The 24,646-nt window shown below is 38.1% G+C and overlaps 1 protein-coding gene across 32 annotated transcripts in view; it reads right to left on the bottom strand.

Annotated features, from left to right (window-relative positions):
* The window catches only part of NRXN3 (neurexin 3), a 1,568,410-nt gene that overhangs the window by 43,334 nt on the left and 1,500,430 nt on the right, over positions 1 to 24,646 (bottom strand). For 17 of the 32 annotated variants that reach the window (XR_006293453.1, XR_006293455.1, XM_043556739.1 and 14 more), the window contains one exon: positions 9,164 to 9,251. Coding sequence is in view for 29 of the 32 variants with exons in the window: in XM_043556739.1 (XP_043412674.1) it covers positions 9,164 to 9,251 (88 nt within the window). In the remaining 3 variants the exon portion in view is untranslated. The remainder of the gene's footprint in view (positions 1 to 9,163; positions 9,252 to 24,646) is intronic. The other 15 variants (XR_006293454.1, XM_043556740.1, XM_043556751.1 and 12 more) reach the window with 1 other exon arrangement.

Below are 24,646 nucleotides of genomic sequence, written 5' to 3'. Positions count from 1 at the left end.
CGATCAGTTGCCAAACACATTTACATTTTAGGTTAAAATATATAAAAATAAATGAATTTCATTATAAAACACATTCAGATTTCCAAAACTTCCTTACCAATTCAGGAACAAGTATTGCTCTATGTAGAAGAAATGATGATGATGCTCCCTTACTAGCACTTTTTGAGAAACTTTTCTGTTGATCTCTTCCTGAAGACAAGGTTTAACTAGCAGATTGATAATCAATAGAAAAACTCTTTGGAAATCAGCTCTTACACGGAATCTCTTTAACAGTAAGCCCATTTAATTATGTCAAAAAAATCAACAAGGGTTTCTTATTGTTGTTGATTGGATGGTTGTTTGACTATTATCATTAGCAGTTTCCCACTATAAGTTTTGTCCCCTTCGCCAGGTAAAAAGTGCAACTTATGACTTCCAGATGCAAACCACAGTTATCAGCCTTACATTTCGACTGAAAATTTGTTTTGCTCCTTTGTGAAGTTCCCTAGGGGTAAGGTTCAAAGTAGAAACAATAGAGGAGTGAGAAATAAAGGGAGGGCATTTCAAACCACATGTTACAAACAGAGAACAGAATCACAGAACGACAGCATAACAGTGGACTCCAAGACAAGATGGCAAGACAGATGTGCCAGACAAGAGACACATGCCTGACTGCTGTGCTGAGGAAAGCAACAAGAACAAAAGCATACAGATGTGTCGTGAGAGCAGCTCATGGGCCGCCGTGACCCAATGGAAATAACAAAAACGAGAACCCATGAAATTATAACTACAAAAGTTACCCCCACAATTCATACAACTGGACTTGCTGGGTTAGCCTGGATGTGTCACTTGGATGAAACACAAGATGGCATCGTTACAGCCATGCATTGGTGATGAAGGCCATGGTTAGTTGATTAGCTACAAAACTGTCACTGCATGCCACACAATGATCCTGGGCTTGTCCAGAAATAAAAGATACAACAAATATTCTACATCTGCAATAAAATTCTTTTTATGCCATCTGAAATTTGTGGACAGGGATGTGTTTCTCTGTTGTATCTGGATGTCTGTCTGTCTTTCCTTTTCTTTCTTTCTTTTTTTATTTTACGTTTTTTTTTCTGGCTCATCTGTCCTCCTTTCAATTAATTACATGGTCTTAAGGGGGGTGGGGAGTAAAGGCAAGTGGCCTGTGCAGATATGGGGAAAAATGAAAAGGGAAAAGGAAGGAAAATAAAGCAAAAAATATGTATAGGAGGGAGAAGAAGAAAACACAGTGTTTCATTCTTTTGTACACAACTTTCTTGGATTTGCTGGGGTTTGTTTTGAACATAAATATAAATACTGGAGGGATATGCTGAAGGGGGAGAAATTAGAGATTAGGATGGCAAGAAAAGATTTTGTTGCCTTGTTTGTTTTGTATATGTATATATCTCTCAGTATTTAAAAAAATGATTATAATTACTAATAAATATAGCAATGAGTTTAACATAGCCATAATGACCAAAATACTAAATATGAATCAAAACAAAATAAAGTAAATTGAACACCAAAAATTCATGCGGCACAAGATGAGGTGAAAACAGCAGAAAATGCTTTTCAAATATATACAAGGTATATATCTATTTATATATATACACAGGAATGTGCATATATGGATAGATATATCTGTATAATTTTTTCTCTCCACCCCTCCCAAGGATAACTGAATTATGTAGTCATCACTGTAATTATGATACAGAAGGAAATAAAACCCAAAGAAAAATTCACATGCTTTGTTTGCCAAGTTAAAACAGTATCATGCTGGCTGATGTTGGCTGATGTAAAGATGATGGTGTGAATTTCTGTGTAAACACATGACTGATGGCAGGGACTGTTGTTAATCTCTGTTTACATTAGTCTAATATCACTTATACTGTGTCTACATATATATGGAGGGATAGGTACTATATATTTAGTATGCACACATATTATATATAAATACATATATATATATATATATATATATATACATACACACAGTATATATACTAGGACTTATGGGAGAAAAAATACAGAACAAAAACAAAGAAAAACTCATAAAAAACTTTCTTTAGAAACCCAATCCCTCTTTATTAATTTGGAGGATACTTGGTGGGGGCAGGGGGAACGCCTGCTTAATGATTTCATTAAGCTCACATGTTATCAACTACTTGCATTGGCGTTTGAAATCAGGAAGTTCTCATGAGTTTGTCTTGGAATGCTCCCTTAGCCATGCCCATCCTTACCCTACTACCTAAGAAGCCCTGGACCCACACCATACTGTACATGTGTTCAAAGAGAAGTTTATTACTGAACTGTACTAATTTCTCAATCATAGTGAATCTGAAATTCTGTGCCCCCAAACTAAGATACAAAAGAATGATCTTTGGGGTTAAATGATTCTGTCACTGGTATCATCTTCTATGATTTTTCTTCTCCATCCTTAGATGGGGTATGCTATCGCTGAATTAGCAACATCTCCTCTGAGTTCGGATAACATTCTAGGAATTTCCATTCATCGTCCACACTGTTTCTTCCCTTTCTTTCCCTTCTTTCCTTTTTATTCCCTTTAGTTTTGTATCTGTCTTCCCTAAAAGACTATGAACTCTTGGAGGTGTTATGTCTTATTTTTTTTATTTAAAAAATTTTTTTTAACGTTTATGTATTTTTGAGACAGAGAGAGACAGAGCATGAACGGGGGAGGGTCAGAGAGACGGAGACACAGATTCTGAAACAGGCTCCAGGCTCTGAGCTGAGCTGTCAGCACAGAGCCCAATGCGGGACTCGAACTCACGGACCGCGAGATCACGACCTGAGCCGAAGTCGGCCGCTTAACCGACTGAGCCACCCAGGTGCCCCTTATTTTTGTTTTCCTATCACCTACTCTAATGGCTACACATAGCAGTCACTAAAAGTAATTATACAAATGATTTCCAAAACTTTCAAATGGAAATGTGTACACTTACACATTGATCTCATTGATTCCCCTCCCTTGTCAACATACCACAAAATGTTGAGTAATGGACATAAATGGAATTTTTTTTTTTTATTTTTATCATTCTGGTTATTAGATTTACTGTTTTTGTTACGAAAACCATGATAATGGTCAATCCATGAGTCACATATTTTCTGTATATCATGCCTGAGCTATCAATTGCCCACCAGCCAATTAGTAGGCTTTCCTATATATTTCTATTCTTACCCTAATTTAGCCTGGATCTAAAGATGTCAATAACTCTTTCCCTTTGTGTACACCAGACATGTATTATAAGTCAAATGTAAAAGGGACTAAGGTCTATACCCAACAATGAATAATTGAACTAACGAAACTTACATCTGTGTACATTCTTCTTAACAAAAGTAAAACCATTTTGAGATTACTTCCCATTATCCTTTTATTCGAAGTGTTTTAAAGTGGACTTGGGCTCCACGGTGGATTCTGGACACGTGACGCTCAAACATTCCTATGGCATTTTATTTATGCGTTGACTATATTACTATACACTTGATTTTCATTTAATTTTAGAAAAAATTTTTCCATGTGGCGATTCAAGATTTGTAAATAGAATTATCATGTCATTAGCCAATTTTTCCATGTGGAACAATATTTCTAAAATTGAATAAAAACCCAAATAAAATGTACAAGTTGCTAATTCTTCAAGCTTGCTGAAAACACTAAAGGCAAAATGTATTTCTATACACATATAAGATTAAAAATATCATATTTAATGTCGATGACCAGCACAGTTTTTTTTAAACTATGGATTCTGAAAAATAAGACTGTATTTCTTCTTATCCTTCTGATCTAAAATTATTATTGTCTTAACATTTCAGCTGCATTTTCCATGGTGTTCCAGCAAATAAAAACCTAAGGATTTGGTGAACTGTTAACAATTCAGCGCCAGATTTTCCTATTATAAATGCTGAGGCGTCTCAAACGGATAAAGATTAAGAACCCAGTTCCACCTGGAGAACATAAATAAGGCTATGCTCTTGGTGTTTTGCCAAATTTAAATTTCACCCACACTGGGTTGAATATTATAGTGCGACTAACAAAGAGGAACAAAGTAGCAATAACACCAAATGCAAATGCGAGGGCTGTAGATTTGAGGAGTAAAAACACATCTGAGAACCACTCTGGGAAAAGTAATTATTTTGTGATCTCAAATTACTGCCAATAGTTTAAACATCTCCCTCAATCCAACCATTAAGAAAATTGTTTAGCACAGGTCTATTGATGGATGGATCTGCTTCATCTTTACTTCCTTTTACTGTCTGCCCTCTGGTGGATGTACTGTCCCTTGAGATTTGATCAAAGGACATTTAACAAAAGTGGAGGCAAAACCCCTGGCTAATTGACAACTAGAAAAATGTATCCCTGTGTAATGGCTGTGTAAATCAATACTGTTGCTAATTGTTGCCATGCCCACTTCTCAGGTGAAAAGGCATTTCTTTGTATTTTTCTCTCTGCTCTGTGGCCCCTGCCCCAGGACTTTAGAATACTGAGATCATAAATATATAAAATTCAGAAAGTTGGTAATTTTTAATTATATAAACGCTCACCTAAGAATACAGTGTTTTCTATTTCTAAAGATGGAGAGAGTGGGGATAGGAGCAGGAAGGGAGAGAAGGTATTTTTTTCCATTTAGGAAGTGACTTTCATCAATTTCTCTATGTTTCAGAATTGATTCCCACATTTTAAATCACAGATGTGAATTGACTACAGATCTTAAGTGTAATTTGACTTCCATAATTTCATTTATCAAAAATCCCATTTTCTAGTGGTCATATAAATCCTCTCCAGCTTCTCTACTTTGTTGTTGTTGTTGGATCCAAAGAGGTGAGAACAATGAAATAGGAATTTACAGCATGATTTAATATCAACAGAAGTGTGCTTGGGAAAAAAAGGGTTTGTACGCAAAGACAAAGTCTGAGATAGTAAATAGATACTGACTTCCTTTGTGGGGAATGCAATTCATGTGCACAAATTAGGAAAGTTAAAACCCTGACCCCCAATTTTAGGTCCTGAAATAGCTATTCAAATATTCTTCTGCATATTTTCATTTGATGCAAATACCTTCATTATGATTTTATAAACTTTTGTACCAGGATTCTCCCACAGAGGGTCATGACACTGAGGCTTTTCTTTCTGGGAAGCAACTTTACTCATGCCAGTGGGTCTCAGTTGGGTTCATATGGAAGAACTGAGCCTCAATCACCATGTGGTGTAGTTTCTTATACATTTTCTATTTCTTTGTCTCCCATATATGGGAACACACAAACATGCAGTCTGATTAGGTGGTCTCAGGTTACAAGGTCGTGACGGAGGTCATATGCTCACTCTTACAGCCTGGTTGCTTTGAGGTTTTGTGTGTGTGTGTGTGTGTGTGTGTGTGTGTGTGTGTGTGTTTCCTCCTCACATTCCTTAGGGAGGGGAACCTACCACAGTTTCAATGCTGGTTTCTCAAAGTAAATGTTCAGAAAATGTAATTTTACCTGTGACTCATTATAAAAAGTAGAGGATTTTTTTTAAGAAATGTGGATTTTGTTAGGGTGATATTTATTTGCATGGAATCATATATTTTAAATAATTCAACAGGTTTTATTTGGCTCTTTAAAGGCAGATGAAGTTAGAGGTAAGAAACATCTCCAACTTTAATGTAAGATTCTGAGGTATGTTGAGGGTCATATAAATTCAGTCAAATACTAACTGAGCTTTCACTCTCTGTGTGGCTCTAAAGGTGCAGGGGTTTTTTGTTTGTTCGTTTTTTACTCATTCCATCCAGAGAAAATTTGAGACCCATTAGATCTAAAGGTTTCTAGACTATCATCAGCCAAAGTCCAAAAAAATTTAAGCGGTCCCTCAAGATGATATAACTAAGCTACACAAATGAGCGTGATCTCTAAGTGCCAAAGTGAGTTGTGGGCACGAAAGGCAGTTGCTTACATCTGACTCAAAACCAGAAGCTTTAAAATCCATTTTGATTTGAAGATTAAAAATAAAAATAATTTCATTTAAAATTTGATGCCCAAATGAAAACAAAAGTTGTTGAGTAGAGCAAATTCTAAATTATGCAACTTTATGAAAAATAAGAGCTTCTAGTGAACCTAAATAATCAGGAAAGAATCAGTAGAAGTTAAATGCCTTATAACTGAGACAGCTAGAAAATCCTCAACTTGCCAACAAAATGAGAGAAGACAAGGTAATTGTTAAATAAGATAAAACGAGGCCTGGGTAATTAACCAAACTGATTGTATTTCCATCAAACATCAGGCCTGGAAAGAGTAAAATTTGAGAAACTGAGGCAGTGAATTAGAATGTTCAAACCCAAAATTTTAATCTCAATATTCACACAGAATCTCAGAGTAATCATATATGCCAAAGAGATCCAAATATTGCCATTATTATCTGTTGTTGCATGGGCAATGAAAGATTTCTCTTTAGGCAGGGCAAACCTAGCCCCAGAAACAACTGGCTTACATTTTTCTGATTTTTAACCCACACTGTTTTGGGAAGATGTGAAGGCTATGGAGATATTTCTCATGGGATGCAGAAGAGGGCTTTGTATCTCTATGTGTGTAACCTTCCTCAGTGTTAATCAGGCCTCCAGGGTAAAAACTCTACATCAGTAGGAATATCTACCTCCTTTCTGTATTAAATATGCTTCTGACATATTTCCCTGTATATCTGAATCACTTATCAGGAATACTTTATGGAGTAAATAAATTTAGAAAGAAGAAATGCTCCTTCTTCAAATGTGATGAGTTGAATAATCCCAGGCAGAAGGGATCAATATTAGTCTCTTAGAGCTACATGTTAGCTCCATCAGGGTAAACACTCTGTCACCTACTTTATTTATATGTCCCCTCCTACATCCCCTCAGAGAACACAACAGATTGTTTTAAAAACAGCTTTTATCTCCCACCTGCCCCATGTAATTATATTACTCAAGAAATGCTGGCATTGAATTTCTGTCCTCTGCTTTTGAATCAGATGAAATACCTGTGCAGCCACTAAAAAAGCAAATGGACTTAGTTTGGGGCCATTCAAGTGTGGGCCTGTTCAAGTTCAATACCAAATGGCAATATACACCCACAACCTGGGAAGCTGTACTCATGAATCAGATCTGGAAACCCCCTCTGTTTTGTTATGGAGGTTGCTATGGAAATGACTTAGCGTAAGAGGCAGGGAAGTAGTAGGGGAAGACAGGGGTAATATTTTGGAATGGTCAAGTCTTAATTTTTATGAGAAGACTTAAAATCTAAAGGTTTGATCAACATTGTTGCATATATACAGATACCTCTGCTATGAAAGCAAGAAAACCAGAGAAAGGATAAATAGAAAAATCCAAATTAAAGTCTAGATATCTGAAACTATTGGCCATGAAATCAGTTAACTTAACATATGTATTGGGGAACATGTCATATTTATATCTGAATTCCTAAGATGGGGCACATGCCTAACACACAGTTAACTCAAAAAATACTTGCTGAACTGAATTATTTTGGAGAGGTAATTTAGGTAGCAAAGCTCCTAATTCTACTTTCCAACAGCTCATTTATGAAAATTATTAGAACAGGAGGGCCTCAATTCTAGAGATACACTGTACCCTGTCCTAGCACTCAGAAATATTGAATGAATGAACGCATGAATTAATGAGTGAATAAAAACTTGGTGTCCAAGTTCTGGTATAGACTGGATGTATCTAACCTCCAGTATTATTAAAGCCTCATGTAGTACATTATTGTCTAATAATCTGGAAAAAAAATCTGACCACCAGGCCACAGTTACTTTCCTTCTACACAACTGAGCTCCCAAAGAAACAGGTCACACTCCAAAATGGAAAGGTCCTACCTATTATTATATCCCTACGTAATGCTAAAAATAGGAACCCACAGAACTTCCTGGATTCAAAGCCACTTGCAAGACACCAGTCAGTCCTTCAACAAAATTTGAGAAAATGTAAATCATCTTGGGGTAAGAATTGGAAGGTTTTTTTCTTTGGTTATATTATTTTTTTCACAAACCTTGAATTTCTCCAGAATTAGCAAAAGAAAATGTTTAATGGCTCACCTCTTTTTTTAAAGAAAAGAAAAAAAATCAAGCAAACCAAAGAATCAACTAGAATATTCTATTTATTTCTCTTAGCCTTTGCAGAAATAAGATCTTGACCCAACTCCAGCTTTTAATTCTATTAAACATACACAGAAATTCGATGATATCTGTTCTCTATTATATATATATAAATGTTTAACTTATAGCAAGTCTCAAAACAGATGACTTGGAAAAATTGATAGGAAATAATCAGGGACTGCAGTTGCCTGCTGGACATTATATCATATATAGGTCACTATAAAGAAAGACCATAAAAAGATCAAAATGTATCTGGGTGCAAATGGGGAACACACTGAAGCATCAAGTTGCCAACTCTCAACTTCAGCACAATAGATACATTTTGAAGCATCTCAGCTATTGACATGGCATGGTTCAGTACTAATTTTGTTTTTACTAAGCTATAATACTGCACAATTTCTCTAAACGCACAATGAACAAAATTAGTATAAATATAATACCATGTTAACTGCTGTTGAAATCCCATGGAAAACGTGTGTATGTATGTATGTGTGTATGCATGTATGTATTTATTATTTATTTATTTATTTATTTATTTATTTATTTATTTATTTATGTTTGATTTTGGCTTCCGGTTTTGTTTGCCATGCAGACTCAGAACAATTCATGAGGCTTAAATTACCTCTATAGTTCCACTTTGGGTTCATGGTGTTTTGATGTTATTTCTGTATAGACATCTTCATGATCCCACACCCTGTCAACTTCATAACTGCCAGTGGCTGCTGTACTTTTCTTGTTCCCATAGTTAAGCTGGGTGTCTGATTGCTCAAAGTTAGGCGGCACACCATGGCTTTTTCTTTAGTTTTCAGGAAATAACTTTAAATTTCCCTGGGATCTTATCTGCTCCTTCCATGGGATTTGATGCTTTTGATTATATATTAATATTTATATATGTATGCTTATACATATATAGATATAGGAAATACACACATTAACACACTATAATATATATATAAAACACATGTATATTCACATATATGTATGTATTGTTTTTTGCAAATGTAAAAAGAAAGCAAGCAAAACAAGACTGACCTAACCTACCTGTACTCGGCTCGCACTCAACGAAGTCCTCATCATCGCTTGAACATTCAGCAGATGAAACAAGGTCATCTGATGTTGGCTGTGCGTGTCAAAGGAAAAATAATGGGGTGGGGGAAGAGAGAGGAGAGAGAGAGAGATAAGGAAACCCATGAACAAAAGCATCAAAGACTTATCACTATGTCTTGCCTTCCATCATTATTACTCTTTCTCTTCTCTAAAGAGGGCATGCTGTAGGATAAAGAATTTTAAACTCTTGTGTGGCTGTGAATGGTTATGGGGTCAGACAACCTGTATGGGTTTTATGAGAAGGTGAAAGACTCAGAGTGGTTCTAGGAGGCTCAAGATCATCCCATCCCCATAAGTCACATTGTACAGCCTAACTCTATTTCTGACTGTAATTTCAATTTTGAGAATCCAAAGGGCAGCAGAAGGGCTATGCAAATTTTGGACAATACACGAGTGCAAGCCAGCACGGAAAGGCACTGCAAGCTTTGAGAGGGTTTCAATGCATATGGTGTGTGGTCTCAAGTGTATGATTTGGTGGTTGTGAATCTATAGGCTGGCATAATTAATGAATGCTGAGGAATGCAGTCTGTTCAGGAACAGTATAATGGCTTTTCTCGCTAGCAGCGATCTCTTCGTGTAATTGCTGCAATTAGCTGAATTAGTAATGTAGGCCAGCAGAGAAATAACCACATGACAGCCTCTGGACACAGGTAGGACTGTTTCTGAGGACAGCAGAAAAAAATGTAGTTGCAACAATAGTAACTCAATTTGAAACATTTTCTTTTTTCTATTGGATCCTGCAGAAACTCGCCAGTGCCAGGGAATCTGCTGCAAGAAATACAGAAAACTGTATGTATGGGTAGTAAGAAGGGCCTTTGCGATACAGGAGATGAGAAGACTATTTTCTGTACCTGACACATATTGCAGGCACAATAAATACTACTGAATAATTAATCTACAGGTCTTATGTCCTACTATGTGCATGAGAGTACTCAATATACAGTTATTCAATAAATTCTCATTTCTTTCCCACCTTGATATTAATAATGTTAACTGACTTGCTGATTTTATTATTCTCAGTGCACTGAAGTCTGAATCCATATTCAAGAGGAAAAGCAATTACAAGCCAGATGCTGAGCTAGACATGTATATATATTTATTATAGTTATTATTAATTGATTAGATATAATTCTCACAACAATCCTTTGGGATGGATATAATTATTATACTTTTAAGGAGAGCTGAAGTTCAGAAAGGACACACGGCTAGTAAGAAATAGGATTTGAACAGATACAGCTTAGTCAAAGTCTGTACTTGTGGCTCACATAGACTTCTTTTACACCTCTTCTTACATGATGTTAATTATGGACTGAACTCTGTCTTCCAAAATTAAAACACTGCAGTTTTAAGCCCCCCAGTACCTCAGAATATGACAAATATTTGGAGATAGGGTCTGTGTTAAAATGAGATCATTAGGGTAAGCCAAATCAAATATGACCGGGGTCCTTAATAAAAAGATGAAATTAGGACACAGACATGCACAAAGGGATGACTGTGTGAAGCCACAGGGAGAAGACAGCCATCTATAAGCCAAGAAAAGAGTTCTCAGAAAAAAACAACAACCCTGCTGACACCTTGACCTTGAACTTCCAGCTCCAACAACTGTGAGAAAATAAATTTCTGTTGTTTAAGCCGCTCAGTCTGTGCTACTTTGTTATGGCAGTCCTAGCAAAGAAATGAACACGACAACCCATATGCTTAGTATTTCCAGAGAACATCCTTTTTGAAGTACACACGCTAAGCATAGAATTACTGGGCACAACAAAGATTAGTAGAAAAACCACACTAGGTAATTGATTTCGCTTAATTGACAGTGGTAGAGAGGTGCCTTAAACCATGTCATTGATCTTGATTCTACATTGGACAGGGAGATACTTCAACCCCTGCTCCTCCTCCAAGTAAATAGAAAAAAGGATTTTCAAACATACTTTTTTTTTTCAATTAGACAGTACTGAAGTGTGCATTTAACTTCCAGCAAATCAAAACTGGCAGTTGTGTCCTAGAGCCACCATGTTTTTGCAGTAGAGACAGAGATGGTGCACACACCTCCTTGGGAGTTTCCTGGTGTGTGTGGGCCTGTACAGGGCCCACTTTCAGTTACTGAGGGAAGGGAAGTGGTAAGGGAACACACGTTAACTGTGCAAATGCAGAGGCAATCATAAGAGGCAAACAGCATTTTTGGAAGGGTCGCAATCATTCTTTGATAGTTCTAAAGCATGAGTTGTGCATGGAGGGAAGACCTCCCTCAAGGAAGCAAAAATTGTTTTGGGTGTGTAGGGGGGATGGATCTTAGGTATTAAAATGGTTTCTGACCTGCCAAAAAGCCCACAGTGCTTAAACAAATAGACAGTATATCTGTGGTATTAAAATTTTATGGGACGAGGGCAATTAGGGAAAAAAAAAGATTGTTTAAAAAATTCTTGGGGCGCCTGGGTGGCGCAGTCGGTTAAGCGTCCGACTTCAGCCAGGTCACGATCTCGCGGTCCGGGAGTTCGAGCCCCGCGTCGGGCTCTGGGCTGATGGCTCAGAGCCTGGAGCCTGTTTCCGATTCTGTGTCTCCCTCTCTCTCTGCCCCTCCCCCGTTCAAGCTCTGTCTCTCTCTGTCCCAAAAATAAACGTTGAAAAAAAAAATTTTAAAAATTCTTCAGAGGATGGTAATAAAAAAGAGGCCTAGAATACACTTCAAAAGTGTAATCAATTATACTTGTTGGTGACTTCATTATAAGGACCTTGCAGAATGGCCTGTATGTGGCATAACTAGCATAGGTTCCTAGTACTGAGTGAACGCTAGTGGGTTAAATGAAAATCTAGTGAACTCATCCCAAGAACTGAAAGCCAGGCAATAAATTTAAGGTCATTCAGAATGTGAGAAAGCAATGCATAACTCCAACAGAAACCAAAAAAGGCATTAGTGAAACATTAATGGAAACTTTTAACAATTATAAGAAAGTTGTAGCCATTTTGATTAGCCAAAGATATGACATAGAGTTTCTTTTCAGGAAGAGTACCAGACTCTGAGGTTGAAAGATATTTACTATTTTCCTCTCAGCTTTCCCCTGTCTCCTCTAGTACTGCACAAGTTCTCCCCGCTACCGTGTTTTGGGTGACACTGTCCCCAGCATTCTCTTTCCCTATCTTCACCTCCACTTGTGTCCCCCAGATGGGGCTCAACCACCAATGTAGACCCCACACATACACTCTTCCACATTTTTACTCCCTTTATCCCCAGTAAACTGACCCTGTGTCTTACTTCCCAGAGATTTTATTTCTGCTGATCTTCTATGTGAATATGGATGAATACAATGTTCCTCCAGAAACAGAAGTACATTTCACCAGTAGTTCCTATTAATAGTGGCTAGACTTCAAGGAGGGTCCATGACAGGCAGTCTAGCAGACCACAGAGTGAGCAGGACTGACTCTTCACTGAGCATAGCTGTGACTCTCAGCTCCTACACTTATAGTCAGTGACCAGGGGTTGAGTTACTTCCCTTCTCCAAGCCTCAATGTTTCCATCTATAAATTGGGATAAACATAGTGTCTTGTCATCAATTTAAGTGAAAAGTTAAAAGTGAAGCTCTGTTCCTGGCATATGGTATACACTCAGTAAGTAGAAGCAGGGTGCCTGGGTGGCTCAGGTGGTTAAGTGTCTGACTCTTGATTTTGGCTCAGGTTATGATCTCATTGTTAGTGAGAACGAGCCCCACGTCAGACTCTGCACTGACAGCACAGAGCCTGCTTGGGATTCTCTCTCTCCGTCTCTCTCTGCCCCTCCCCTGCACGTGTGTGCACACCCTCTCTCAAAATAAATAAATTTTAAATAAAATAAGTAAATATTAGCTAAGACTAAGTCAATCAATCAATCAATCAATAACAGCAATGCCAAGCCTAGTTGCCATTCCTAGTTTAAATAAAGTTTCCATCCACCTATGCATTCTATCTCCAAATACTCATCCCCTTTAGAACTATTCTTTCTTACTGATAATTCATTAACTCCACTTTCATTCATCACCTCTGGTTGCATCTGTCATGAAGAGTGATAAAGAAAAATACACTCATAGAGATGCCAAGAGAGCTTAAAAATCACTGGAAGATAATCTGTTTCCCATGGCTCTGGGTCCAGACAATTTGTGTGGGTTTTATGTGAAGTCAGCCCCTTCCTTTTGGTCCCTCAGACCCCATCATCACCAATTACAGCCACTGCCAATGAAATTCCCAAAGCCATTACAAACATCTCAATCCCCTCATTGCCCAACGCAGTAACCAATGTTTGCCTGGAGAACCTGGCATCCAATGCTACCACGCCTGCCACAGAACACTGTGGTTTCAGAAATCCTGGCTCTGCCAGGGGCAGTAAGCTTTGATTTGCAAAGGACTCAGGATTTAGAACACTATATTTAGGGATTAAAAAATTTTTTTTACTACTCCTATCCCTGACATTAAAAAAAAATCCCCAAATTACAAACCAGAGTTTTGGGATCATATGTACTTAGAATCACCTCCTAAAGTAATGACAATATGATCCAAAATTACTCTTGGAAAACCCAAGGCTTTCTTTTAGTAGCTCTTTAATTTTCTTGTCTCTTTCCCTACATAGAAGTAAATTCAGGGTCTAACTCTGAACTTTGGGGAAAAAGGCACACTTTTTGACTATTGGTTTCCATGGCTGGTGAATTATGTTTCACTATTGCAGACACATACAGAATCAGGGTGTAATTATTATGAATAGAATGGAACACGGAATTTTATCTTTAAATAAAATACAGTAGTAGTACTAGTTTGTGTGTGTTTCCTACAATGATAACCATTTTTCATAATTACTCATAATCCTTAGAGAAAAGGAGAAATTAGTACTCTTGAGAAGATATTTGAACTTTCTAGAATCATGCTTACTAATAACATTTATCACTTATTAAATACTTGCTATACCCAGATGTCAGCTAAGCAGTTAACACATATTAAAACTTTTAGTACTCATAATAACCAAGGGTGTGGACATTTGTAGTGACATCTGCTATTTTTAACTGCCCACCATCCATGCTCCTTCAGGGAAGAGTACTGCTTTAGAAGTTCTTCCATTTGTATAGTTATGCTGGGAATGCTTATCAAGGGTCTTCTATGTCATCCTCATATCTTTCCCTCACAACGATTGCCTAAAGCTCTCATAATTCCCAATGGCTGAACTTAAGATATTTACACATTATGGTTCCCATATGTCAAATATCCACATTATTCGTAAGTCCCTCAAGAAAGAATACAAGATCAGTGACCGCCTCCAAACCAAATAGTTTGATAGTGGATGGACTCCCAAATCCACCATCTATGCTATATGACTATATCATCAAAGTGCTTTATTCATCTTTCATCCATTCACTTATTACTGTAATAAATATTTACTGAACACCTATGTGTTAAGCACTGTAACTGTTATGAGGGATAAAGTGATAGATAAACCATAGTTCCTCTGCTCTGGGGATTCACAGTCTCTGAAGAGAGGACCGAGTAGACAGGCAAACTTGACACGGTAAACTGAATGCTTTGACAAGAGTAAGCATAAGGTGCTAAGAGAGCAAATGGCAGGGGGAGGTGGTAATGAGCCCTGAGGGACAGGAAGCCCTGAAGCAGGGACAATGGAGAGCTGCTGGTGGAGGAGAAGGGCATTCTAGATGAAATCAACAGTCTTTGCAAAGGCTCAGAGGCATGAAGAAGCACAGTCTACTTGTATACCCAGGAGTAGTACAGGGGTGAAAGGATGTACCAGCATGACAGAACAACAGCTACCTGAGTTATCCTGTTGTTTCTGAAAACTCAGATAATGAGCACGAATTTCATATCCTGTCCGGTCAGACATCTCTCCTTCCCCTCCCCACATCTCATCAGCATCACCTGTCACCTTTCCTTTGGAAGCTCATATACATGGTTCCAGAACATTATGCATGGGTCTTGCTGTGGCATCCCTCCACAGTGCGGATTAAAGACCTTACTTTGCCTTCTCAAGAGCAGGAAAATGTTCTTCTGTCCCTGTGCATTAGCCAAGTCCCATATTAAAAATAATAACTCATATTACTCCATTTAAAAATACATATTGCATATTTTTAATCCATATGTTGAAATTACTTGGTTCTGTATTAGGATTCATAAAACTAAAGATAGGTATTATAATAACTTTCAATAAAATATCTGTCTGGAAGGAGTCCTCTTTATTCTTTTCTTGAAAGATTTTTTTATTGCATTTGTATTCTTTTTTTTTCTACCAATGTTTATTGAAATTACCTTAGAATAAACTGGGACAGAAGAAAGCTCAAAACTCTACCCACCAGGTAAATTTATAGGTATATTTATCTTCCAATTCCCTCAGCTTCACAGAACTGGCTTCTCATTTTCCTCCAGTGAGTTATTGTTTCTGTAATCACCTGCTTCTAATTATTTAGTCTGAAGGGGTCTACTCATCTCAGCACAGGGGTGGCTCTACTTCATTCTTCATTGCTATCTGTTATTTGGCATGGAGAAAAATGTCTGCTACCATGGTCAGAACAGCTCGAGGTAGATTCGCCATGTGCCCTCCTTCCTGCCCAGATGCCTATTTGTGACTTCAAATTCCAACCTTTAGCCCTTTATCTTATACTGAGAAGAGGCTAATCATTTGGTGGGATAATCATTTTTCTCCGCCCAGCTCCTTGGAAGCACAGTTATTTGACCGAGATTAAGCGCAAGATAAAATAAGTCTTGCCACAGAACAGCTTTATGAAATTATAAATAACACACTCAAGAATGATGATCGCCTTTCTTCCAGTGAAAAAGGAAAAGAGAAAGGCCCATAAATATTCTGAAGTCCCACAGAAAACAGCCATACATCTCTGCAGCTGCTTCATGCTGAAAAGAATTCAATTCCTTAAAATACTTGGTGTTTTAGTTTTTCCCCTCTATACTTCTATTTTGTGATAAAGTTGAGGTTTAAAGTATCTCATATGAGAGAGGGAATCATACAGCCTCATTATGAACATTTATTCTCTATTTAAATCATGTCTGAGATACTTTTAATTAAATAAGAACCCAAAGACTCTAGGTAAATCTATAAACTTTAATGAGATTTGGAAACCTTAACCATCACAATTAAAATTTATCTACTAGGGCTTTATCAAATTGTTGCCATTGCATAGCCCCTTTTTGGATTGATGCTTATAGATCCTCCACTCTGAAGGGGTTTACTCTGACGTACATACACACACACACACACACACACACACACACACACACACTACTGGATGGTTTTTAGACTGAACCAAAGATAGAAAAAGGCCTGGAGCTTGGGCAAGCTTGTTAGAAGCAATAATCTCACCCTTCCTCCTCTCTCCCACCACCCTATCAATTCTTCCAACTCAAGCCCAATACAGAAACAAGACCTAGGAGTGGGACTATCAATACCCTCCTTTTATTCTGAACATCCTCTTCATAGTCATTTTCAAGACATTTTCAAGACAAACAACTGACACTAATATGAGAAAATGAAACAAATGAGTTGACCTTGTCATGCTCGAGTGTGAAAGCTCAGGGAATCCCATGAGGCAGGCTCTGAACAATGGAGACAAAGAGACCAAGTTCCATCTAGTTAAGATGCTTTTTGAGTTCCCCTCAGGCCTTACATCTATGTGCCCACATAACTTTATTGGAACACCCTGTGAATTTTAAAACTGTCTTCTGAAGTTCAAGCTATTGTGGTTTTTCAAAATACTCCTTTCCTCTTTTCTCCCTGCCCACTCCTGGAGATAATCACTTGCCAAGTTAGATATGAATGTGTACATATTTTACTTGACTCATATTTCCATGAAATGAGGCAGCTTTCAAGAGAATTGCCCTGGGCTACAGATATGGCATTCGGTATCACCAAATTTAGTTAACTAGACTGGAGCTAAGAAAATAAATATGAAAACAAAAACAGAAAATTGTTCTTGATATAGGATATTAAGTATGCATACATTTACTTATTCAATCAGTCTTCACCCAACAAATGTTTATTAGCTGCCTACGATGTGCCAATCGCTGTGCTAAGGGGGCTGGACAGACCAAGTCCTTGTCCTCATGTAGCTTACAGATTATTTGGATTTGAGCCAGGCCAAACTAGAAAAACTGATAGGCTGCTACACCATCAGCTGCAAAAACGTAAAGTTAACGTGAGTCCATAAGTGGTACCCACTGTAACAAAAACTGATTATTCACAGTCATTCACAAGAGCAGATCATATAGGAATCCAACCAAATAGTACCACCAGATTCCCTTTAAACTCTGCTCATCCTCAACAGCCTCCATATTCTTATTCTTCTTTTCCACATTGCATATACTGGAGGAGGATAAAAAACAACATGATGTATAGTAACTTTTACTAATGAATTAACCTTTAAGGAAATCCCTTTGCAGACTCAAGATTTAATTAACAGCGGAAGAACCAAGCTAAGCTTAGCCAAATTTTGTGCCAAGGATTGGGGGTCTTTCTTTCTATCCTGGAGGTCTTCTAGGATTACATAAATAAATGTGGTGTGGCATCTTTTTTTTTCTTTTCTTTCCAGTTTTAAGATTTCTTCCATCTGCTCAAAAAAGGAAGGGTGGATCAAGAGAAAAGGGAGGGAGGAGGAAGAAGAGAGTGGGTAGAAGGGGGATTAATCTATCTGTTGTTCAAGGCAGCCTGACAGAGGGAAGAGGAGTATTGAACCACAGAAGATTAACCAAACTTCAATGTACCTTCCCCAAAGCAGGAGGAATGTAATGCTACGTGGTGTTCCACTGATAAGCAAATCCCTCTAAATCCTTTCAATTTATTTCTTGGCCTGGAGAAATTACATATTATTTAGGAGGCAAGGAAGAAGAAAATACAAACCACCCACTCAACCACACACCATCTCTAGGAATCTAGACCAGGAGCCTATTGATTACATACACCTAAGGTCTGGGTTGGGTAGCTTTTTCCGATTGGTGCAGTCCTCTCTAAGACAGCTAATCAGGAAGGCTTGGCTGTGTTCCTACTGTTAAGTCTTTTGATTTTTCCCACAAACTTTGTTGAGTATTTAGGTTCTGCCCATTACAAGGGAATGCCAAAATTATAACCAAACCTCCAAAGACCTAATCTAGTTTTGTTGTTTATATTTTTGTCTCCCTGCCACTGCCTTCTTTTCTTCTTTTTTTTTTTTTTTTTTGTGGTATTTCCATGCTAAGTGAGGTTTTTATGCCAATACTATTACCAAAATCAAGCCTCTGTTTTTAACAGGCTAGTGACCAGATCAAATATTAATATAATCCATAAAAAGTGATGTAGGTCTCCGTTAATGGATGGTAAAATTCAAAAGTCATGGAGAAGACCAATGTGTGTTTTTAAACTGAAATTTTACCATTATTCATTTCTCCATGTCCTCTCTTGCTCTGTAGTTCACGGAGAAGAAATGGGTTTTTGGAAGAAAATAGGAAAAATAGAATCATTCACTTTGTGGGATGGTTTTTCTCTTGGCCCTCTATTTTGTGGCCTAACCTTACCACTCAACACAGGAGAAACAGCCCTTCTTGGCAGCTTGAGATCACAGCTTTAAAAGGCTTAATAAAAGACCAAAATGTTGGTGGAGAGCAATGAGTTACAGGATAAAGCCAGTCCTGGATATTGGTCAGCAATTCTGAAAAAACATGTAAGGTAGCCATTTGGTACAGAGCAAATCGCCATGGTTCTCAATCTTTGGTCACTGACGAATTAAGGTATGCTAGATGAGCATGAGAGAAAGGAGTAGAAAAAACAGCAAGATGTTAGGAGTCAAACATAACCTAATATATATATATATATATTTTTGTCTAAGGAAAGCCACTTTTACTGAAAAGAGCGTGCAATGCATGTGAACATCTGTTGTGTCTGTCAATGTAGAAAACAGTTGAGAATGGCTATCTTGAAGAACTAAAAGTATGAAAGATTCATGCCAATACATAAGAAACTATGAAAAAAAAGCAAGCTCAAGACAATATAAACACAAGAAGGAAGAGCACATTAGCACAACCGGGAGCTTGGCATGTGGCACAGCAAATTTACCAAGAGCAATCGAATGCAATGAATTGAATGTAAAATACAACTGATAAAAAGACAAGATGTTTTTTCCTTATTGCACTGAAGAGAATATCTCCCACTCAGCCAAGGGACATAATATTAGAAAAGTCAGATACAAATGTCAGAGCAACAGCAGCAGTTAAAGCCAGTTTTGTGCATTTGACATATGATTTAATAAAATACTGATGGAGTTACAGGTAATCTGCAGTAAATTTGAGTCAGAACTATAAGGAAAAAGTGAAAGCCAACTGAATAACATGATATCCAACCCCAAGAGAGGGAAAAGTCAAAGGGTTTTGACTTTGGATTGAGAATTTATCCACAGTTACTCATGTCTCAAGGACAATTCCAACCTCCCACAAAGAAGATTGGGGGATGGATTCAAATAAAGTTCTTCAATTTGTATGATAAATCCCAAGTTAGAGAAAGTCTTTTTGGTCCTGCTGAATGAGAAATTCAGGAATCCAGATGGACTCACACCACAGAAGTCACTTTCTCATTCCCAGGCTACAGCATACCATAGTGGATTATCTCATCTTAGATACAGATTCAAAAGCAAACACAACAGAACTTTTGTGTGGGAAAAGAAGACTATTCATGTCTCATTTCTTATGGATAGCAAGGCTATTCATTTCCCCAAATTTATAGGCAACAGAATTCATTCACTGTAAAAATGGGTGATATCTTGCAGGTGTAATCCCAGGCTGGAGATCTATGTAGTCACACGGGATTCTGTGCTCACAAGGGCCTTGGGCTTGGTTTAATGCTCTGCTCTCACCATCTTGAAGTCCTTAACCATTTAATTTTGAACTTGCCTTTTATAAGTGAAGTTCAATGAGACAATGGAGCATGTGCATAAGGAAAGGAGATACATGCAATGCGTGTGTCCAGCCCATCTACATATAAAGTTTTTGGTGCCCTGTGAGCATAGGATTCTGTGGACCCATAATGTAAAGAAATAAGATGAATCAAACAGATTTATCTGAATGAATCCCCCAGTCTTTCTTCATGGGAGGTTGGTATTATCTTCGAGACAAGAGTGACTATGGATAAAGTCTTGTCCAAAGGTGACCACTTTTGCATTTCTGTCTTTTAGGGTTTCATACCATGTCCTCTGATATGAGTGTTGAGTGTGTTATATCTGCTGAGTAAGTGGGTCTCCAACAGGCTATTGCTTTTCCTTTGAATCAGAAGTTGCTTAGAAAGCAGAGAGAAGGCAATGGTGTTCTAAGAACATAATAACTGAGGAAATCTATCACATCCTTTCTTACTTCTATTAGCTAACCACTTACACTAAAAATAACAAATAGAAAGGGAAAACACCACCCAGAGATATTTTCCTTTCATTATAGCTTATTCATCAGTAAGGTGAAGGTAGAATGTCAGTAGAAGAGACATGCATCAAAAAAGTGAAACAAAGGGGCACCTGGGTGGCTCAGTTGGTTAAGCGTCTGACTTTGGCTCAGGTCATGACCTTATGATTCATGGTGTGCTATAAGCGTAGAGCTTGCTTAGGATCCTCTGTCTCCCTCTCTCTTTGCCCTTCCCACACATGTGTGCACTCTCTCTCTCTCTCTCTCTCAAAAATAAACAAACATTTAAAAGAATTTTTTTAAGTGAAATAAGGACAGATGGAGAGTCTCTAATCTACTGGTAAGAATAATACACATGCATATATGAGCCATGAAATAGGAATCGTGTTATTTTGGGATCTTGGGAAAGTGGGATGTGCTTCCAAACTGACCCTCTAGGAAGAGAAAGTCAGTAAGTGCCACCACTGATGAGTCGGTGCATCTTTAAAAACTGTGTCAGGGGCGCCTGGGTGGTGCAGTCGGTTAAGCATCCGACTTCAGCCAGGTCACGATCTCGCGGTCCGTGAGTTTGAGCCCCGCGTCAGGCTCTGGGCTGATGGCTCAGAGCCTGGAGCCTGTTTCGGATTCTGTGTCTCCCTCTCTCTCTGCCCCTCCCCCGTTCATGCTCTGTCTCTCTCTGTCCCAAAAATAAATAAAAAACGTTGAAAAAAAAAACTGTGTCAGAAGAATATTTTTAATTTACACTCTGACTCTTTGAAAGAAATCAATATGTCATTTGCTGGGACTTTTTTTATCCAAGCATCTTTATTTAGCTTTCCTGTATTTTTTTCCCCTAGTCTTCTAGAGAGCAAAGGAAAAGGTGTTTTGTTTGTATTTGTATTGATTCGATCACTTTGAGCAAAAAATAAACAACTAAATAGAGCCGAGTAGCTTTAAACAATCTTTTGGGGATCAAGATCTCTAAACAACATAGTTTCTCATTCTAGGTGATTGGAAATAAACAGAAATCAATAAAACAGGATTACTGGGCAATAAACAAGAGAAGCCACATTCATAATTTAAGAAGCTTCTTTTCATGCATTCATTACTGAAAAATGCACTTGAGCCCTATTCTATTTTTACAACAGCATAGATTTCCTCCCAGTATGTAGTCTTTTCTTTTAAATTTTGCTTTTCCTTAATTCTTTCTTTTTTTTAATTTTTATTTTTTTAAGAGGTGCTGAAAAAAGTCTCTCTAAAATATATCCAGAAGCTCCCATATTCCTAAGGCTGCTCAGAGGAACTAACAAAGAAGGTGCTCAGCATAAAAGGCAAGGATTAGTTTCTCAAGCTCTTTCCCTCCCAGACGTTCCTGTGTCCAGCAAAGTTCCAGGGAAGGAAGAGGGCACGGCATAATATGGGCATAGGGCCTGACGGAACATGGTCCCTGCCTTCAAAGTGTTCACACTATATCAGGAAACACAAGTGTTGGAGACACTGTCAATATCCACTCTACTCTTCCTCCTTTCTAGGGCTGGTGATATGACCAGCCTAACCAAGTCTCCTTTGCAACTAGCCATGTGACATCAGTCTGGACAATGTGGTGAGTAAAGAAATCTGCTAGAGGTTCTGGAAATACTTATCCTATTCCCAGTAAAAGAGGAAGAAATGGTGGTCCCACTGTTTTTCCTTCTTCTTTGGGTTATGATGGGGTATGTGAAGCAGCAGCAGCCATCTTGTAACCAGAAGTTGGCAAGTGTGAGGGAAAGAGCAAAAGATCTGAGAAGCTAACTCTGATATTGCCAAATGTGCAGTCTGAGCCCAAACAAGCAGTTTTCTACTGTCCAGATGCCAGGATTCTTGTTAAGTGAGAAAATGTATCCCTTCTTCCAGCACTTCAGATCAAGTTTTCTCTTACTAGAAGGTGAACACAATCAGAACAGGAAAAGCAATGTGTAGCAAGCAACCAGAGACAGAGATGATGCAAGGTGTCACGTGAGTGATCTCTGCCTTTGGTGGACATTAGGCCCCAGGTAGCATTTTAATAGTATCTAGGAGTGGGACTTGAAAAGCTTCACAGTGATTACCATGCTCTTATATGTCAACTCTATGGCCCAATTGAGAGTTCAAAAGGAGTCTGAGAGGAGAGATCATTTTGGAGTTGGATAAGACGGGATAAACATTTTCACCTTAGTGAGAGAATATATTTTGAATTGAGTATCTTGTAAGTATGTGCAATTCACATATCCCAGGCTGAAGTGATCATCCCCTCCCACTGCTGCCATTCTTGTCTCTGTCTATGGCACCATTACCCACCAGGAACAAGCACAAACCCTCAGGGCCATCCCTGAATCCTCCCTGCTCAGCATCACCCTCCAGGCACCAAATCGCTCAAAGGCCATCTCTAAAATGTCTTTCTGCCTTTCATTTATATGGCTCTGGCTACTTATATGGATGAGTCTTGAGAATCTTTAATCAGACTCCCTGCCTCCACTCACCTGTCTATTTTCAATGAACACAATAAAGCATTGCCAGAATAAAAACATGGCTTTATATGTGACACTCTCTTCTTCCAAATGTATTCCACTGCCCATCAAATGAATTCTAGACTTACTATTATTATTATTTTTTTTAATTCAAGATCTTCCACCACTGGGTTCCAATGTAACTTTGTAGCACTGTTTTTCACTACTACCTGCCCCTGTAAGCATCTCCTCACTACAACTACTGAATAAAAATTTGCCGGAGCACCTGGGTGGCTTAATCGGTTAAGCATCGGACTCTTGATTTCAGCTCAGTTCGTGATCTCACAGCTCTTGAGATCGAGTCCCATGTTGGGCATTGTGCTGACAGTATGGAGCCTGCTTGGGATTCTCTCCCCCTCTCTCTCTGCTCCTACCCCACCCATTCTCTCTCTCCGTCTCTCTCTGTCTCTCTCCCTCTCAACATAAACAAATAAACTTTTAAAAAATGTTTTCCATGCTTTGAACAAGTCTGCTAAGTTTCTGACAATGTCCTGACTTATATTGCTCCTTACCCAGCTCTGTCTGAATTTTATTCCATTTCTACCTGGTAAGATTATATATTTCTTTAGAACACAACCCAAATACATTTTCATTAGGCTTTTTCCTGGTCCTATGGCTGAAAAATAAAATATTCTAGCAGGCCAACTTAATCTCACTTAATGTAATTACTGTATTCTGGCTTATAATACACATCTGACTTATGTTTTCCTTCTACTTGATTGCTACTTAAGCAAAGATAGAGCCAACTATACCATCAAAGGAAAAGTGTTGTGTGTGGGGTCAGAAAACAGGAGCTCTGCCCCTGGAAGGAAGCCCAGGGTGATCACAAGCACTCTGAGCTACAGTTTGCTCTCCTGTAAATTTGAGACAATGACATCTACCTCATGCTTTGTTGTGTGGAGTGAAATGGATATCGACAACTCAGACATGTTACTATTCTGTGATGTGTTGTTAATATTTAATACTATTTAAAATTGGTTTGAAATTATTCACAGGGCTATAGCGCTAGACCAGAGCTTGGGTGCAGGATATATATTTAAATGTATAGCAGGTGCTCAGGGAATGTCTGTGGATTTAAATAGAATTGGATAATCCAGGAGTCATGTTTAAAGGGTGGAAATGATATGAATGGAAGAGAGAAGCACTTCCCATTCTTGTCAGATTATTAGGAATTCTTACCTTAGAAGGTGTCCAGGACAGGAATACTTTTATAAGCTATTTGTCAAGAATGGGAGTTGCTCTGGAAGAGCATATATGCTTTCAAGATACAATATGTCTCATTGGTCCAGACAAGCGTATAGGCAATTTGCCCAGCAATTCCACAACTGTGTACCAGCATGTCAGTTCTCTACCTTCAGGACTATAGGCTTAAGGTAAGTCAACCTCTAATAGATATTGGGACAATTTAAAATTTTTATTTTTTTATAATTTTTTTAATGTTTTCTTTTTTTTGAGAGAGAGACAGAGACAGAGCTTGAGCAGGGGAGGGGCAGAGAGAGAGAGGGAGACACAGAATCCG

Source organism: Prionailurus bengalensis, chromosome B3 (genome assembly GCF_016509475.1).
Source record: "Prionailurus bengalensis isolate Pbe53 chromosome B3, Fcat_Pben_1.1_paternal_pri, whole genome shotgun sequence".
NCBI lineage: Eukaryota > Metazoa > Chordata > Mammalia > Carnivora > Felidae > Prionailurus > Prionailurus bengalensis.
Note: the sequence above shows the minus strand (reverse complement) of the source record. Positions and strands in the feature narration are given on the sequence as shown.